The 18073-nt window shown below is 45.5% G+C and overlaps 1 protein-coding gene across 1 annotated transcript in view; it reads right to left on the bottom strand.

Annotated features, from left to right (window-relative positions):
- RNF17 (ring finger protein 17) overlaps positions 1-18073 on the bottom strand; it is a 785154-nt gene that overhangs the window by 29389 nt on the left and 737692 nt on the right. The window contains 1 exon segment of the mRNA XM_030200280.1: positions 12846-13035. Coding sequence (XP_030056140.1) covers positions 12846-13035 — 190 coding nt within the window.

Genomic DNA, 18073 nt, shown 5'->3' with positions numbered 1-18073 from the left:
TTTGCAGGCTCAATGTGGCTTACAATACATCATGGATACTGGAAATAAGAAGAGAATATACATTTGGTTTTACAGAAGGATTTTGGGTTACATGGTAGTGAAACACAAGATAGTGGTATAGCAGAAGACATTAGAAGCTATAAGACGTTTCTGGGTGTATTTGGAGATTTTTACATGTGTTGATCTTTGTGGTATATCTTGTCGAAGAGATAAGTCTTCAATAGTTTGCGGAAGTTGGTCAGTTCATAGGTCGCTTTCAGATTGCGTGGTAGCGCGTTCCAGAGTTGCGTGCATTAATTTGTATTTTAGACCTTTGCAGTTGGGAAAATGAAGATTAAGGAATGTGTGAGAAGATGTTTTTGCATTCCTTGATGGTAGGTCTATTAGGTCTGACATGTAGGCTGGGGCAACACCATAGATGATTTTATGAACTAGGGTACATACTTTGAACGTGATTCGTTCTTTAAGAGGGAGCCAGTGTAGTTTCTCTCATAGGGGTTTCGCACTTTCATATTTTGGTTTTCCGAATATTAGTCTGGCTGCCGTGTTCTGGGCTGTTTGGAGTTTTTGAGTATTTGTTCTTTGCAGCCGGCGTAGAGTGAGTTGCAATAGTCCAGATGACCGAGTACCAATGATTGTACCAAATTGCGGAAGACGTTCCTTGGAAAAAATGGTCTTACTCTTTTTAATTTCCACATTAAGTGAAACATCTTTTTGGTTATGTTTTTCGCATGATTCTCAAGTGTTAGGTGCCGATCAATGGTGAATCCAAGAATTTTTAGGGTGTCCGAAATTGGTAAATTTAGCTTTGGTGTGTTGATGGTGGTAAATTTGTTCATGTTGTGTTGCGAGGTGAGTACTAGGCATTGGGTTTTTCCTGCATTAAGTTTCAACTGAAATGCATCTGCCCAAGAGTGCATATGTATACTTTTGGTTGATTTCGTTGGAAATTTCACTTAGATCTTGTTTGAATGGGAAGAAGATAGTTACATCGTCAGCGTATATGTATGGGTTGAGTTTTTGGTTCGATAGTAGTTTGGCCAAGGGTATCATCATTAGGTTGAATATGGTCGGTGAGAGGGGGGATCCCTGTGGTACTCCGCATTCAGATGTCCATGTGGCTGATGTAATCGAATTTGATGTCACTTGATATGAGCGTGTAGTTAGGAACCCCTTAAACCAATTGAGAACATTGCCTCCGATACCGAAGTATTCGAGGATGTGTAGTAAAATTCCATGATCAACCATGTCAAAGGCGCTTGACATGTCGAATTGTAGAAGTAGTATGTTCTTGCCGGTTGCTATCATTTGTTTGAATTTGGTCATGAGCGTAACTAGTACGGTTTCAGTACTGTGATTAGAGCGAAATCCTGACTGGGAGTAGTATTGAGAACTTATATAGATACTCTGTGAGTTGTTTGGTCACCATTCCTTCTGTTATTTTGGTAATTAAGGAAATGGATGCTACTGGTCTATAGTTAGTTAGTTCATTAGCATTTTTCTTTGCATCTTTGGGTATGGGGGTGAGTAAAATGTTTCCTTTCTCCATTGGGAAGAGTCCATTTTGTAGCATAAAGTTCACGTGGTTCGTTAGGTCTGTTATAAATTGTTGAGGGGCCGATTTCATAAGGTTATTTGGGCATGTATCTAGTTTGCAATGAGATTTGGCGAATCTTTTTGCCCAAACAACTCCACCAAACTGAAGACTCTCTCTTATTTTGTTAACTATTGAAAACTCACTTGATAAGATTGACCGCTAACAGAAATATCTAACTCTCTAACTAAACTGCAACAACAACTATGCATTCACATTCTATCCTATGTATTAAGAACATATTATATGATCAGGATTTCATGTTATGCTGTTATTAGTAATAGTGATTATATGTAATCAGAATGCCTTGTCAGTTCTACTTTTGTATATTGTGAGCCACATTGAACTTGAACCCTATTTGAGACAATGTGAGATATAAATGTCAACTAAATAAATTCCATAATAGTAACAATTTTATGGTTTGAATTTTATTTGTGCTTTGAGAGTATCTTTTCTCTTGAGTCACCTTCATTGGTTCTGGTTCCATCTCAGTTCTATTTTTTGTGCCTCATGTCTTAGACTGCCAGACCCCACTGTGACCCATCTATTCCTGGGTTGTTTTATTCTTTGAGAATAACTATAACTACACCCCACTTATACAGGGGATGCTGAAATATTTGAACAGGTGGAAGGGGTTGCATTTATCTTGGTAACAGAGGGGGAATACTATAAAAATGACTATTCTCCCTTTCACACTTTATTCACCGGACTCTCAGCGCCTTGTTTTAAAAAGTTACATAAATGTTTATGACTTTGGGAAAAGAAAAACCTAAGATGGCAAGAAAGATACTACAGAGGCCATAGAGCGAAGGAGGGATGGGACTACCAAATTTCTGGCTTTACTATTAGGTGGCCCAACTGTGCTATTAGGGAACAGTATAACCTTGATCCTAAGCAACTGGTTCTTTTAGAACAGGCATCCTGTTCAAACTTCTTCTACTAACCTATAAATGTACTCACTCTGCTGCTCCCCAGTATCTCTCCACACTCGTCCTTCCCTACACCCCTTCCCGTGCACTCAGTTCCATGGATAAATCCTTCTTATCTGTTCCCTTCTCCACTACTGCCAACTCCAGACTTCGCTCCTTCTGTCTCGCTGCACCCTACGCCTGGAATAGACTTCCTGAGCCCCTACGTCTTGCCCTATCCTTGACCATCTTTAAATCTAGATTGAAAGCCCACCTCTTTAACATTGCTTTTGACTTGTAACCACTCACCTCCACCTACCCTCCTCTCCTTTTCTCTACACATTAATTGATTTGCTTGCTTTATTTTTTTTGGTCTATTAGATTGTAAGCTCTTTGAACAGGGACTGTCTTTCTTCTATGTTTGTGCAATGCTGCGTACACTTTGTATCACTATAAAAATGCTAAATAGTAGTAGTAACAGTAGTAGTAGTAGAGATAAGGAGTTGCATTCAATATAAATCCCCATACTGAGCTGATGAAAATTACTAACCCTTTTGTTAGACACTCTTTAAAAGTCTGGAATAAACTGAAAGCTATAGGATTGAAGGACAGGAGGTATTTTAAGATCACCCTTATTTGACATTTGGTAGACTTTCCTACAGGGAGAGAGGATAGAAGATTTTAAGTTTGGAGGGAGAATGGCGGTTAATATCCTAAGGTGAAGGTATTTTGGGAAATAGTGAGGATGGTGTTGAATTTATTGCTGGCGGGAACTGTATTATTATCTCTGAGCCAGGGACCACTTGGCTGGCCCTGAAGGGAAATATGTTTTCAGCAGTTTTCCATTTTTTACAGTATGATAATAGCAGCTCAACTAACCACAGCCAGACAGAGGCTCTGAATTTCCAACAATTTGAATGGGCACTAGACAATATATATATGCTATCCAGATTGATGGCAAAAAGTTACATAGATGACTCCATTATTTTGAGAAAGACTGAGAACTGTATCAGAAATGGGTAAAGACCCAACCTCAGAAATTACCATCATCCCCCTTAATGAGAATTTTCTGAAACAATGACTGTATATACTCGAATATAAGCAGAGGCACCTTCCCCCCCCCCCCCCCTCAAAAATGGGAGGGGGTTTGACAAGTATAAGCAGAGGACAGAAATTTGAGAGACTGTGATGACACAACCTACAAAGGCTACCAATGCTGCTGCTTCTCATGGACTGACTGAAGAAGTACCATGGTGACAGAAGGAAGTAGGGCCTATTGTCACTGCTCTCTCTGTATCCTTTGCTCTACTCAGTCCTTCTAGTTCAGTATTGGACACTTGCTACAGAAGTCTGAATATTGACTTCTTTGACAGAGGCATCCTTCTTAGTACCCTGTCCTACCATTTTTTTTTCACATTTAATGCGAAAAATGTGATACAATAAAAGGAAAGAAAACAGTAGGATTAAACTCCCATAAATTTTACAGAGTTAATTTTACAAATGACTGCTGAAAGCTGCCCCTACCCTCTCTCCCCCCCACCCAACTGATGTCACTAAGTCCAAAATAGAGGTATAAGTAGATTGTGGGAAGAACAGAATTCTGTAGTTTGAGAGGGAAGCATGGAAGGGAGGGGCAGGACTAGGAGATATCAGTAGGATTGGGAAGAAGGGGAGCATGGCGGGTGGTGAAGGAGGAAGAGAGAGCAACAATTGGTGGTGGAAGGTAGAGGCTGATTTTTCTTAAAAAAAAAAAAGAAAATTGGTCAAACCAATTAACAAATTTTACAGTTAATTTTCCTGATAAATCATTAGCTTTATCATCATACTCGCCAATATCATTTTCTTCTGAAAACTTTTCTAATTTTATGCATCACAATATTTAAACTTTGGACATCTAGAGTATTCAAAAGCACATATGTGGTTGGTTTGGGGTTGGCTGAGGGCTGTGTTGAAACTTATCCATTCTGCAGTGTAAGTACAAATGCTTAAATAGCAGGGGTAATTTTAAATGGATAAGATGAATGTTTAATGTTATACGTTGATTTTCAGAGGTGCTACTTGGATGGTAAATGTTTAAAATACTATAACCCTCCACTCCCCCTCCCCCTGCAGTGACTAGCGTTTCTCCTTAACGGTACTGCCTGCATGCTGTCTTTGATGCTACTACTGACGCTTAAGTACTATAACTGCAAGCCCGGCCTGTAAGGAGCTAATGGCCCCGGCTTGCAGTTCTGGTACTTTGGTGTCTGCAGTAGCATCACTGGCAGTGTACAGGCGGTACCGGTGGGGAGAAATACCAGTCACTATGGGGAGGGGTGAGAAAAATGTGGCAGTCTCCATGGGGTGGAGGGAGTGACAGAGGTACCTGGACTTTTCTCTGTGCTGTCTTAGTAGCAGTAAAATGATGATACTGTAGCAGGTATTCTCCGAGGACAGCAGGCTGATTGTTCTCACAACTGGGTGACATCCATGGCAGCCCCCCCCCCCGAACGGAAATCTTCCTAGAAACAAAGCTTGCTAGAGCCTTCGAGCGCGCGCAGAAGCGTACACCACGCATGTGCGGCCATCTACCCGCCCGTCGCGCGAGAGTCCTGACAGTTCGATAACAAAGCAAACAAGGACAAAGACAACTCCAAAGGGGAGGAGGGCGGGTATGTGAGAACAATCAGCCTGCTGTCCTCGGAGAATACCTGCTACAGGTATATATCTTCATTTTCTCCGAGGACAAGCAAGCTGCTTGTTCTCACGACTGGGGTATCCCTAGCCCCCAGGCTCACTCAAAACAAGAAAAAAAGGTCAATTGGGCCTCACAACGGCGAGGACATAACAAGGACTGACCTACGAAGAAAATCTAACTGAGAGTGCAGCCTGGAACAGAACAAAAATGGGCCTGTGGGGGGGGGGGGGGGGGGGGGGGGAGTTGGATTGTAAACCCCGAACAGATTCTGCAGCACCGACTGCCCAAACCAACTGTTGTGTCGGGTATCCTGCGCAGTAGTGAGATGTGAATGTGTGGATCGATGACCACGTCGCAGCCTTACAAATCTCTTCTATAGTGGCTGACTTCAAGTGGGCCACTGACGCTGCCATGGCTCGAACACTATGAGCCGTGACATGACCCTCAAGAGTCAGCCCAGCTTGGGCATAAGTGAAGGAAATGCAATCTGCTAGCCAATTGGAGATGGTGCGTTTCACGACAGCAACTCCCCTTCTGTTGGGATCAAAAGAAACAAACATTTGGGCGGACTGTCTGAAGTGGCTTGTCCGCTCCACACAGAAGGCCAATGCTCTCTTGCAGTCCAATGTGAGCAACTGTCGTTCAGCAGGGCAGGTATGAGGACAGGGAAAAATGTTGACAAGACAACTGACTGATTCAGATGGAACTCCAGCACCACCTTCGGCAAGAACTTAGGGTGAGTGCGGAGGACTACTCTGTTATGATGAAATTTAGTATAAGGAGCGTGGGCTACCAAGGCTTGAAGCTCACTGACTCTACGAGCGGAAGTAACAGCCACCAAGAAAATGACCTTCCAGGTCAAATACTGCAGATGGCAGGAATTCAGTGGCTCACAAAAGGAGGTTTCATCAGCTGGGTGAGAACAATATTGAGATCCCATGACACTGGTGGAGGTCTGACAGGGGGCTTTGACAGAAGCAAACCTCTCATGAAGCGAACAACCAAAGGCTGTCCAGAGATGGGCTTACCTTCTACAAGGATAATGATAAGCACTAATCGCACTAAGGTGAACCCTTACAGAGTTGGTTTTGAGACAAGACTCTGACAAGTGTAGAAGGTATTCAAGCAGGGTCTGTGTAGGACAAGAGCGAGGATCTAGGGCCTTGCTGTCACACCAGATGGCAAACCTCCTCCATTTAAAAGAGTAACACCTCTTCGTGGAATCTTTCTTGGAAGCAAGCAAGACTCAGGAGACACCCTCAGAAAGACCCAAGGAGGCGTAATCTACGCTCTCAACATCCAGGCCGTGAGAGCCAGAGACTGGAGGTTGGGATGCAGAAGCGCCCCCTCGTTCTGAGTGATGAAGGTTGGAAAACACTCCAATCTCCACGGTTCTTTGGAGGACAACTCCAGAAGAAGAGGAAAACAAATCTGACGCAGCCAAAAAAGTGCAATCAGAATCATGGTTCCCCAGTCTTGCTTGAGTTTCAGCAAAGCCTTCCCCACCAGAGGGATGGAAGGATATGCATAGAGAAGGCCCTGCCCCCAACGAAGAAGAAAGGCATCTGATGCTAGTCTGTTGTGTGTCTGAAGTCTGGAACAGAACTGAGGGACCTTGTGATTGAGCTGAGTGGCAAAAAGATCCACCAAGGGAGTGCCCCACACTTGGAAGATCTTGCGTACCACGCCCGAGTTGAGCAACCACTCGTGAGGTTGCATTATCCTGCTCAATCTGTCGGCCAGACCATTGTTTACGCCTGCCAGATACGTGGCTTGGAGAAGCATGCCATGAGCACGAGCCCAGAAACACATCTAGACGGTTTCCTGACACAAGGGGAGAGATCCGGTACCCCCCTACTTGTTGATGTAGTACGTGGCAACCTGATTGTCTGTTTGAATTTGAATGATTTGATAGGATAGCCAATCTTTGAAAGCCTTTAGAGCGTTCCAGACCGCTCGCAACTCCAGGAGGTTGATTTGAAGACCTTTTTCCTGGAGGGCTCCCCACCCAAGAAGGGATGCATCCGTTGTCAGCACGTTTTGTAGCTGAGGAATTTGAAAAGGGCGTTCCAAGACCAAATTGGATCGAATTGTCCACCACTGCAGGGAATTGTGAGAATCGGTGGACAGCTGGATCACATCCTCTAGATCCCCTGTGGCTTGATACCACTGAGAAGCTAGGGTCCATTGAGCTGATCTCATGTGAAGACGAGCCATGAGAGTCATGAATTGTGGAGGCAATATGGCCTAGAAGTCTCAACATCTGCCGAGCTGTGATCTGCTGAGATGCTCTGGCCATGGAGACAAGAGACAGAAGGTTGTCTGCCCTCGCCTCGGAGAGATAGGCATGAGCCGTCTGTGAGTCCAGCAGAGCTCCTATGAATTCTAGTTTCTGAACTGGAAGGAGATGGGACTTTGGGTAATTTATGACAAACCTGAGTAGCTCCAGGAGTTGAATAGTCATCTGCATAGACTGTAGAGCTCCTGCCTCAGAGGTGTTCTTCACCAGCCAATCGTCAAGGGAACATGTGCACTCCCAGTCTACGTAGCAACGCTGCAACCACAGCTAGGCATTTTGTAAACACCCTGGGCACAGAGGCAAGCTCAAAGGGCAGCACACAATACTGGAACTTCCTGTCTTGTTCCCAGACGGAATCGAAGATACTTCCTGTGAGCTGAAAGTATCGGGATGTGTGTATAAGCATCCTTTAAGTCCAGAGAGCATAGCCAATTGTTTTTCTGAATCATGGGAAGAAGGGTGCCCAGGGAAACCATCCTGAACTTTTCTCGTACTAGATATTTGTTCAGCGCCCTTAGGTCTAGGATGAGACACATTCCCCCCCCCCCCCCCCCGTTTTCTTTTACACAAGGAAGTACCTGGAATAGAATCCCAGCCATTCTTGCCCTGGTGGAACGGGCTCAACCTCATTGGCGCTGAGAATGGCAGAGAGTTCCTCTGCAAGTACCTGCCTGTGCTGGAAGCTGAAGGACTGAGCTCCCGGTGGGCAATTTGGAGGTCTGGAGATCAAATTGAGGGAGTACCCTAACCAGACTATTTGAAGAACCCACTGGTCGGAGGTTATAAGAGGCCACCTTTGGTGAAAAAATTTTAACCTCCCCCCAGACCGGTAGATCGTCCGGCACAGGTACATTTTTATGGCGGCTATGCTCAGCTGGAGCCAGTCAAAAGCCCGTCCCTTGCTTTTGCTGGGGAGCTGCAGGGGCCTGTCTGGGCAAACGCTGTTGATGCGAACGAGCGCGCTGGGGCTGAGCCTTAGAAGGCTCTCGGGAAGGTGGATTGTACCTACGCTTATTGTAAGCATTGGGAGCAGTCCTCCTTCCCCGGAAAAACCTTCTACCTGTTGAGGTAGATGCTGAAGGCGTCCGGTGGGAGAGTTTGTCGAGGGCAGTTTCCCGCTGGTGGAGCTGCTCTACCGCCTGCTCGACTTTCTCACCAAAATATTATCCCCCCGGCAAGGAACATCCATAAGCCGCTGCTGGGTTCGATTGTCCAGGTCAGAGGCACGTAGCCATGAGAGTCTGCGCATCACTATACCTTGAGCAGTGGATCTGGATGCAACATCAAAAGTATCATAAATACCCCTGGAGAGGAATTTGCGACACGCCTTCAGCTGCCTGACCACCTCGTGAAAAGACCTGGCGTGCTCCACAGGGAGCTTGTCCACCAAGTCCGTCAGTTGCTTCACATTGGTCCGCATGTGAATGCTTGTGTAGAGCTGGTAAGACTGAATTTTGGACACGAGCATAGAGGACTGATAGCCCTTCCTCCCAAAGGAGTCCAGGGTTCTAGATTCTCATCCCGGGGGCGCTGAGGCGAAATCTTTAGAACTCCTGGTTCTCTTGAGAGCGGAATCCACAACCATAGAGTCATGAGGTAACTGCGTCCTCATCAACTTCTGTTTATCTGTGAATCCGATATTGGGACTCAGCGTTTTTGGGAATGGTGGGATTAGTTAGTGATTTCATTCAGTTTCTAAGCAATGTCTCTTTAAGGACATTATGGAAAGGGACAGTGGACGACTCCTTAGATGGCAAAGATAGTCAAGGACCTTGAGCATCTCAGTTCTGGGCTCATCCACAGACACCGCAAGGAAGGGAATGCCCACAGACATCTCACGGACAAATGAAGAGAAAGAAAGACTCTCCGGGGGAGAAAGCTTTCTTTCTGGGGAAGGAGTAGGATCAGAGGGAAGACTACAAGTTTCCTCAGAAGAGAAATATCTGGGATCTTCCTCTTCTTCCCACGAGGCATCCTCCTCGATATCGGACAAGAGTTCTCTGACTGCAGTCCGAAACTGGGCCTGTCTCGGCGTCGAAGAACCACGTCCTTGATGACAAAGTCGAGAAGTCGACTCCCGTGCCGGCAGCTATTAAGCTCCCTCCAGCGATGTCGACGGGGAGTTGACCTGGGTGGCAGCCGATACCGATACCGCAAGCAGTACCGGCGTTGGAGACTGCACCACAGGCACAGAGCCAGCCGCCGCTACCATCAGCGGTACCAAGGGTGAAAGCACCCTCGGTACCGGAACAGACTGACACAGCAGCCCTTCCAGAAGACCTGGGAGAATGGCTCGGATGCGCTCATCCAGAGTCTCTGTTGGGAAAGGCTGTGGGGCCGGTGCAGGAGTCAGAGGCAGAATCTGCAAAGGGTGAGGAGGCGGTATCGGGCTGTCCATAGACCGACACCTCTTGAATGGAGGGTGAGCGGTCCTCCCGGCGTCGACGCTTCCCGGGTGCCGAATCCTTCGATGCCCCGGAGCTCTCGGTACCGTGCCTAGAAGGAGACCGATGGCGATGCTTCTTAGCCTTCGCTCGATGCACGTCGTCAGTACTCCTCGGTACCGAGGAGGACGTGGAATCCACACGCCTCCTCGGGGTCGGATCCGAAAGTGGTTAGTCCCATTGGGCCTGAAAAGCAGGAGACTTCGAGGCAGGTAAAGACCCACTCAATGGCTCACTGCTCCCTGCGTGTGGTGGTCTCCGGACAGCCATTACCTGCGCTCCTGATGTTGAAGCCACCGACCTCGGTACTGATGTCGACGTCGAAGTCCCGGGCAAAGCTCCAAACAGACGGTCCAGCTGAGCTAGTCTCGACGCCTGTGTCCGCTTTTTAAGGCTAAGACATAACTTACACGCGTCTGGGCGATGGTCGGGCCCAAGGCACTGGATACACCACGAGTGGGGATCGCTACCTGAGACTGCCCGGTTGCATCGACCACACTTCTTGAAGCCGCTGGGAATCCTCAATGTCATGGACAGAGAAATAGCGGCAGCGAAGTCAAAGTTCTCGATGGTGCCAAAAAGAAGGGCACAAAAAGGAGAAACGCGTAAGTGCGGCCTAAGAGGGCCGCGACGGGAACGAAAGGAAACTTAAGAGGGAAAAACCTAAGAAATAAGGGTGAGGGGTTTGTATTTAAAAAGAAACAGCTCCACAGAGCAAAAAACTAAAGAAAAAAAGTGGAAAAAGACCACGAAAACAAAGGCTCTTTTCAGGGGCACACGGAGAGAGACCGCAGGCAGTCTCTCCCTTACCGCAGAAAGAAAAGAACTGTTGGGACTCTTGAGTGACGGGTGGGAAGATGGCAGCGCGCACTCGAAGGCTCTAGCAAGCTTTGTTGCTAGGAAGATTTCCATTCGGGGGGGGGGGGGGGGGCTGCCGTGGACGTCTCCCAGTCGTGAGAACAAGCAGCCTGCTTGTCCTCGGAGAACATGCTGTCCACAGTCGCTGCCTCGACTTTTCTTCTCAAGCTATCCTTGTTCCACTCCAATCTGGATTTCGCCCCCTTCATTCAACTGAAACAGCACTTGCTAAAGTCTCCAATGATCTATTCCTGGCTAAATCCAAAAGGCTCTACTCTATCCTCATCCTTCTCGATCTTTCTGCTGCTTTTGACACCGTTGATCACAGCCTACTGCTTAGCACGCTGTCCTCACTTGGATTTCAGAACTCTGCTCTTTCCTGGTTTTCTTCTTATCTCTCTCAGCGTACTTTTACTGTATACTCTGGTGGATCCTCCTCTTCCTCTATCCCGCTCTCAGTGGGTGTACCTCAAGGATCTGTCCTAGGACCTCTCCTTTTCTCCATCTATACTTCCTCCCTCGGTGCTCTGATCTCAGCCCACGGTTTTCAATATCACCTTTACGCTGATGACTCCCAGATCTACTTCTTCACACCAGAAATCTCAGTAGAAATCCAGGTCAAGATATCTTCCTGCCTGTCTGACATTGCTGCCTGGGATGTCTCATCGCCACCTGAAGCTCAATATGTCCAAAACTGAGATCCTTATCTTCCCACCTTAACCAACCTCTCCCCTTCCCCCACTCTCTATTTCTGTCGACAACATGCTCATTCTTCCTGTCTCATCTGTTCGTAACCTTGGGGTCATCTTCGACTCCTCCCTCTCCTTCTCTGCACATATTCAACAGATTGCTAAAACCTGTCGTTTCTTCCTCTATAATATCGCCAAAATTTGCCCTCTCCTTTCTGAGCATGCTACCAGAACCCTCATCCACACTCTCATCACCTCTCGCTTGGACTACTGTAACTTGCTTCTCACAGGTTTTCCACTCAGCCATCTCTCTTCTCTTCAATCTGCTCAAAATTCTGCTGCACGATATTTCGCCAAAGTCGCTATGCCCATATCAGCCCTCTTCTGAAGTCACTTCACTGGCTCCCTATCCGTTTCCGTATACAGTTCAAGCTCCTCTTATTAACCTAACCTCACTACCTCTCCACCCTCATCTCTCCCTATACTCCTTCCCAGGAACTCCGTTGACTAGGCAAATCTCTCCTAATTGCACCCATCGCTAACTCCAGACTCCGTTCCTTTTATCTCGCCGCACCTTATGCCTGGAACAGACTTTCTGAGCCATTACGTCAAGCTCCACCCTGGCCGCCTTCAAATCCGGGCTAAAGGCCTGTTTGATGCTGCTTTTAATTCCTAACTTGTCACCTGCTCGTAACCTTTATCTTGTCTTCCTCTCTTCAATAGTCCCTTTTCCCTATGTGTCCTACCTGTCTGTCCTACCCTTATCCCTTATTTGTCCTGTCTGTCCTGATTTAGATTGTAAGCTCTTCTGAGCTGGGACTGTCTTTTCTTCATGTTCAATTGTGAAGCGCTGCATACGACTGGTAGTGCTATAGAAATAATTTGTTGTAGTAGTAGTAGAATGAGAAACGCTGGCCACCATCGGAGGTGGGGGGGGGGGGGGGGGGGGGGAGAAGGGTCAGCACACATTTTTGGTCTAACTATAAAGCCAAAATCCGTTGGGCTTTTTTTTTGCCCAAAGTATCAGCTTATAAGCTATATTTCAGTATATACTATAAGGTTTATATTACATTTCTACATCACACAGTCAAGGTGGATGGGGACTGGGAAATTTAAGGATGATTCAAAGAAAATGAAAATATATACTTTGTTGATAATTTGTTACTCACAGCTGTTGCTTTGATTTTTGTTCATCAATAAAGATATTAAGTTAAAAAATAAATAAAAATGACTAGCTGAGAGGAGCTAGAAGCTTCACGGTCCCTTAAGATTTTTTATCATAAGACTCCACCTCTAACTTTTACAAGGCTTGATGAAAACTATGTTAAGAAATTTGTTTTAGATACTGAAAACTGCAACAGAAAACTGAAACATACCAATGTGGAAGCATGAAGCTGTTTCCCTTGAACCAAGTCCATCATTTCCCACATAGCTTCCAAGCTCCATTCAGGACTGTAAGGAAGTCTCTCATTTTCTCCATCATCAAGACATGGTTTAAATCCCGCTAGTTTAACCCTTACTACACGAGCAGGATACTGCACAAGATTGGCAGGGATCTGGAATAATCTAATATATAATAAATGCATTACATAAAATATATAGGAACATAGTACAATTATAGATATAAATATTATTTTAAAGAAATATCAGTGTTAGATTTTCCCCAGCAATTGTCTGTGCCAAAACTAAAAAAAAAAAGCACTACCATACCCTACGTACACTATACCAAGAAGCTACAATATAAACTGTGCTTGTTATTTTGTTGAAGAGGCAAGATACACATGTCTAATAAACTGTAAAATTATGCTGTTAAAACAGAGCATTATTAGGTATTATTTTTGCTGTTCTTGAAGTAACATAGTAGATGACGGCAGAAAAAGACCTGCACGGTTCATCCAGTCCACCCAGACTGCCCAACAAGATAAACTCACATGTGCCATTTTTTGTGTATACCTTACCTTGATTTGTACCTGTCTTTTTCAGGACACAGACCGTATAAGTCTGCCCAGCACTATCCCCGCCTCCCAACCACCAGCCCCGCCTCCCACCACCGGCTCTGGCACAGACCGTATAAGTCTGCCCAGCACTATCCCCACCTCTCAACCACCAGCCCTGCCTCCCACCACCGGCTAAGCTTCTGGGGATCCCTTCCTTCTAAGCAGGATTCCTTTATGTTTATCCCACGCATGTTTGAATGAAGAAAAACTATAGGAGAGGCAATCCATTTATAATCAGGCTATTCTGTTCATAATGGAAAAATTATTTCTTACTTTCTTTCCTTGAGTCTCACCAAATCAGTCCAGAACCTGTGGGTTGTGTCAGTTGACCAGCAGATGGAGACAGAATAGTAACATAGTAAATGACGACAGATAAAGACCTGAACGGTCCATCCAGTCTGCCCAACAAGATAAACTCATTTTACATGGTATGTAATACTTTATATGTATATCCGAGTTTGATTTGTCCCTGCCTTTCTCAGGGCACAGACCGTAGAAGTTCGCCCTGCACTGGTTTTATTCTCCAAATACTGGTGTTGCCACCCAATGTCCGCTAAGATCCCATAGATCCATTCCTTCTAAACAGTATTCCTTTGTGTTTATCCCATGCATGTTTGAATTCCATTACTGTTTTCATCTCCACCACCTCCCGCGGGAGGGAATTCCACGAATCCACCACCCTCTCCGTGAAAAAATACTTCCTGATATTAGTCCCGAGTCTGCCCCCCTTCAACCTCAATTCATGTCCTCTAGTTCTACCACCTTCCCGTCTCCGGAAAAGGTTTGAATGCGGATTAATACCTTTCAAATATTTGAATGTCTGTATCATGTCACCCCTGTTTCTCCTTTTCTCTAAGGTATACATGTTCAGGTCGGAAAGTCTCTCCTCATACGGTTTGCAAAGCAAATCCCATACCATTTTCGTAGCTTTTCTTTGCACCGCTTCCAGTCTTTTTCCATCTTTAGCAAGATACGGCCTCCAAAACTGCACAATACTCCAAGTGGGGCCTCACCAACGACTTGTAGAGTTGCATCAACACCTCCTTTCTTCTGTTGGTTATACCCCTCTCTATGCAGCCTAGCATCATTCTAGCCATGGCCGTCGCCTTGTCACATTGTTTCTTCACCTTCATATCTTCCGACACCAACACCCCAAGGTCTCTCTCCTGAGTCGAGCTTGCTAATCACTCCCCTCCTATTCGGTACCTCTCTTTTGGGTTTCTACACCTCAAATGCATCACTCTGCACTTCTTGGTATTAAATCTTAACTATAATAGACGTAATCTGGGGATCACTTATCTGAAGGTTTCACGTTATATTTTATGTATATGGAACTATGAGAAACCTTACAATATATAAAAACTAGTAAAAAAGGCCCGTTTCTGTTTTAAAGGAAACGGGCGCTAGCAAGGTTTTCCTTGGAGCGTGTATGTTTGAGAGTGTGTGTGTGTGTGAGAGAGAGTGAATGTGCGAGTGTGTGTGTGACAGAGAGAGAGATTGAGACTGGGTGCGAGTGTGTGTGTGAGAATGAGAGTATGTGCCAGGGTCCCCCCTCCCTCCCAGTTCCAGGGTCAATCCCCCCCCCCCCCCCCGGTCTGTCTCCCAGTTGCAGGGGGGTCCCCCCTCCCTCCCTTTTTCCCAGTTGCAGGGTCCCTCCTCCCTCCCACCCAGTTGCAGGGTCGGTCACCCTCCCTGCTTCCCAGTTGCAGGGTCTGTCTGTCTCCCTCCTCCTTTTGTCCTCCGCGTTTTAAGGCACTGTCTATCTAGTTGAAACAGCTTTAGACTTGTTTCAAATGGAACAATAATTTAAAAACGACAATGTGAAGCAGCAGCTCCTAGGTTTGCTTATTTTTGAGTGTATACCAATGACGGCTGTGTTGGGGAGTGGAAACAGAGATTAACCAATGGGCTTCCTTGCTTACCATAGACTTGCTTTGCTCACTTCCACTCCTGTCTATTAAACGTCCTGCAGCATCTCATAGGTTTGCTTGCTTTGTGACTTCACCCGAGGCGCAGCCAATCATTGGGATTCATGAAGTCAGTTTGATCTACAGCACCTAGCAGCCCACAGTTCCAGGCAGCCTCAGAATGTTGGAGGTGAGAATTATTATATAGGATGTGATTTCTAGCTATTTTATATCATGTGCCTTAGAGTAGTGTATAATATAATGTGATAGTGCTCAGAAATAGGTGCATGAAAATAGCTACAAAGCAGCTTTTGATATCAACACCAGTACCACCATCATCGCACTATAAAGCCCTCCCTTCCTACCTTATAACAGAAGCTGAGATTGATGAAAAGTGTCTAACACTAGTGACACAAACAGTGTGTTATTGAACTGTAATAGTACTTAGCTTCTGTATCGCGATCATGTTTATATTGCATGCGACTGGGGTTGAGTCAGCTGCTCGTCTATTCAATTATTCTCATCTCTTTTTTTCTTTTTTCTTTGCTAGTGCTGTGATTCTATGTTAGTGATAGCTTATGGTCTGTGCTTCCACGTTCTCAACACGCTTAGCATGTTTCGCCCTCCGGCGTCTTCAGGAGAACGACATATATCATGGAGACTGCCTAGTGGATAACAGCCAACAGTCCCTTCTCAGATCGGCTATCCCATTATATATGCACATGATATATAATAGCATGCGTCACATTTTATATATTGTAAGGTTTCTCATAGTTCCATATACATTAAATTTTAACTGCCAGACCCTCGACCATTCTTCTAACTTTCGGAGATCCCTTCTCATCGTTTATACTTCCTCCAGGGTATCCACTCTATTGGCTATCTTCGTATCAACCGCAAAAAGGCAAACCTTTCCTTCCAACCCTTCAGCAATATCTCTCACAAATATATTAAACAAAATGGGCCCCAGCACCAACCCCCTGGGGAACCCCACTGCTCACCATCCTTTCCTCCGAGAGGATTCCATTTACCACCACTCTCTGCCACCTGTCGGTCAACCAGTTTTCTATCCAGTTCACCACTTTCAGCTTATTCACGACTCTTCTGTGGGGGTCCGTATCAAAGGCTTGGCTGAAATCCAAGTACATTACATCTAGCGTACGGTCTTCATCCAGTCCTTTTGTCACCCAGTCAAGTAAGTCAATGAGATTAGTTTGGCAGGATCTTCCTTTGGTAGATCCTGCTGCCCGTCTCGTCTTCCGCCAGGGTCGCTTTACTCATACTACCCCTCTCCTCAAGACCCTTCACTGACTCCCTATCCGTTTTCGCATCCTGTTCAAACTTCTTCTACTAACCTATAAATGTACTCACTCTGCTGCTCCCCAGTATCTCTCCACACTCGTCCTTCCCTACACCCCTTCCCGTGCACTCCACTCCATGGATAAATCCTTATCTGTTCCCTTCTCCACTACTGCCAACTCCAGACTTCACGCCTTCTGTCTCGCTGCACCCTACGCCTGGAATAAACTTCCTGAGCCCCTACGTCTTGCCCCATCCTTGGCCACCTTTAAATCTAGACTGAAAGCCCACCTCTTTAACATTGCTTTTGACTCGTAACCACTTGTAACCACTCGCCTCCACCTACTCTCTCTTCCTTCCCGTTCACATTAATTGATTTGCTTACTTTATTTATTTTTTGTCTATTAGATTGTAAGCTCTTTGAGCAGGGACTGTCTTTCTTCTATGTTTGTGCAGCGCTGCGTATGCCTTGTAGCGCTATAGAAATGCTAAATAGTAGTAGTAGTAATGCTCTCTGTGCTGTAAATTTGCTATTGTTGGCCAGGTCATTTGTCCCCAGGTGAATTACAACATCAATATTCGAAGCCTCACTTTCTTCTTGGATCACTTTCAGAATTTGGTCGGTACATCTGGTAGCTGAAGATCCTGAAAGGCATTTCACTAGGTTGGAACCCTTGAACTGTGTTCCTAAGTTAATGCCTCTGATAATGGAGTCTCCGAGCAGTAAGAGTTTTCTGCTTTTCACCAATCTGTCATTTGGGGGGGAGGGAATGATTCTTGGGTTGTGCTACTTTCATAGCCTCTGGTTCCACCAAAGTACTTCTTTTTTCAGCATCATAATGATGCAGCATAGCCAAAGAATTTGACAGGGGCAATGGTTGGGAAGGTGAGAGCTTCTGTGTCACATATCTTAGTCTACCTGAGCCTACTGTGACCCATCTATTCCTATGTTGTTGCATTCTCTGTGGCAGTGGTGGTAAATTGGCAGAGAAGTGATTAATCCTAGATGCTTTTTTAGTTGAAGCTAATTCTTTTGTTGGGTTTGTTGATCTCATCTTTCAAAGCTGATAATTGGAGACAGATAGGACAAGCTCTAAGACTCTAGATAGTTTACTTTAGGATTAAGGCATAACATGTACTGCACTGAATAAAGGACATATTGATGTGATTCACAAGTGTAAAAAAAGTTTAGGGGTAACAAGGTACAAGATTGACCAATTATGGTGTAATGAAGATACTTGTCCCTTGACTGTCCTATATAAAGGGAGTTCACCTAGGGGAGGGTGGGTGGGACTAGGACACAGGTAACCTCAGTTACCAATCAAACCAATTCTGAAAATGCCCAGCTTAGCTCACAGCTCCCAAGGTAAAGTGAAGTTCTAGGTTTTTTTTCTAACTACA

The sequence above is a fragment of the Microcaecilia unicolor genome, chromosome 4, assembly GCF_901765095.1.
Source record: "Microcaecilia unicolor chromosome 4, aMicUni1.1, whole genome shotgun sequence".
NCBI classification, from domain to species: domain Eukaryota; kingdom Metazoa; phylum Chordata; class Amphibia; order Gymnophiona; family Siphonopidae; genus Microcaecilia; species Microcaecilia unicolor.
Note: the sequence above shows the minus strand (reverse complement) of the source record. Positions and strands in the feature narration are given on the sequence as shown.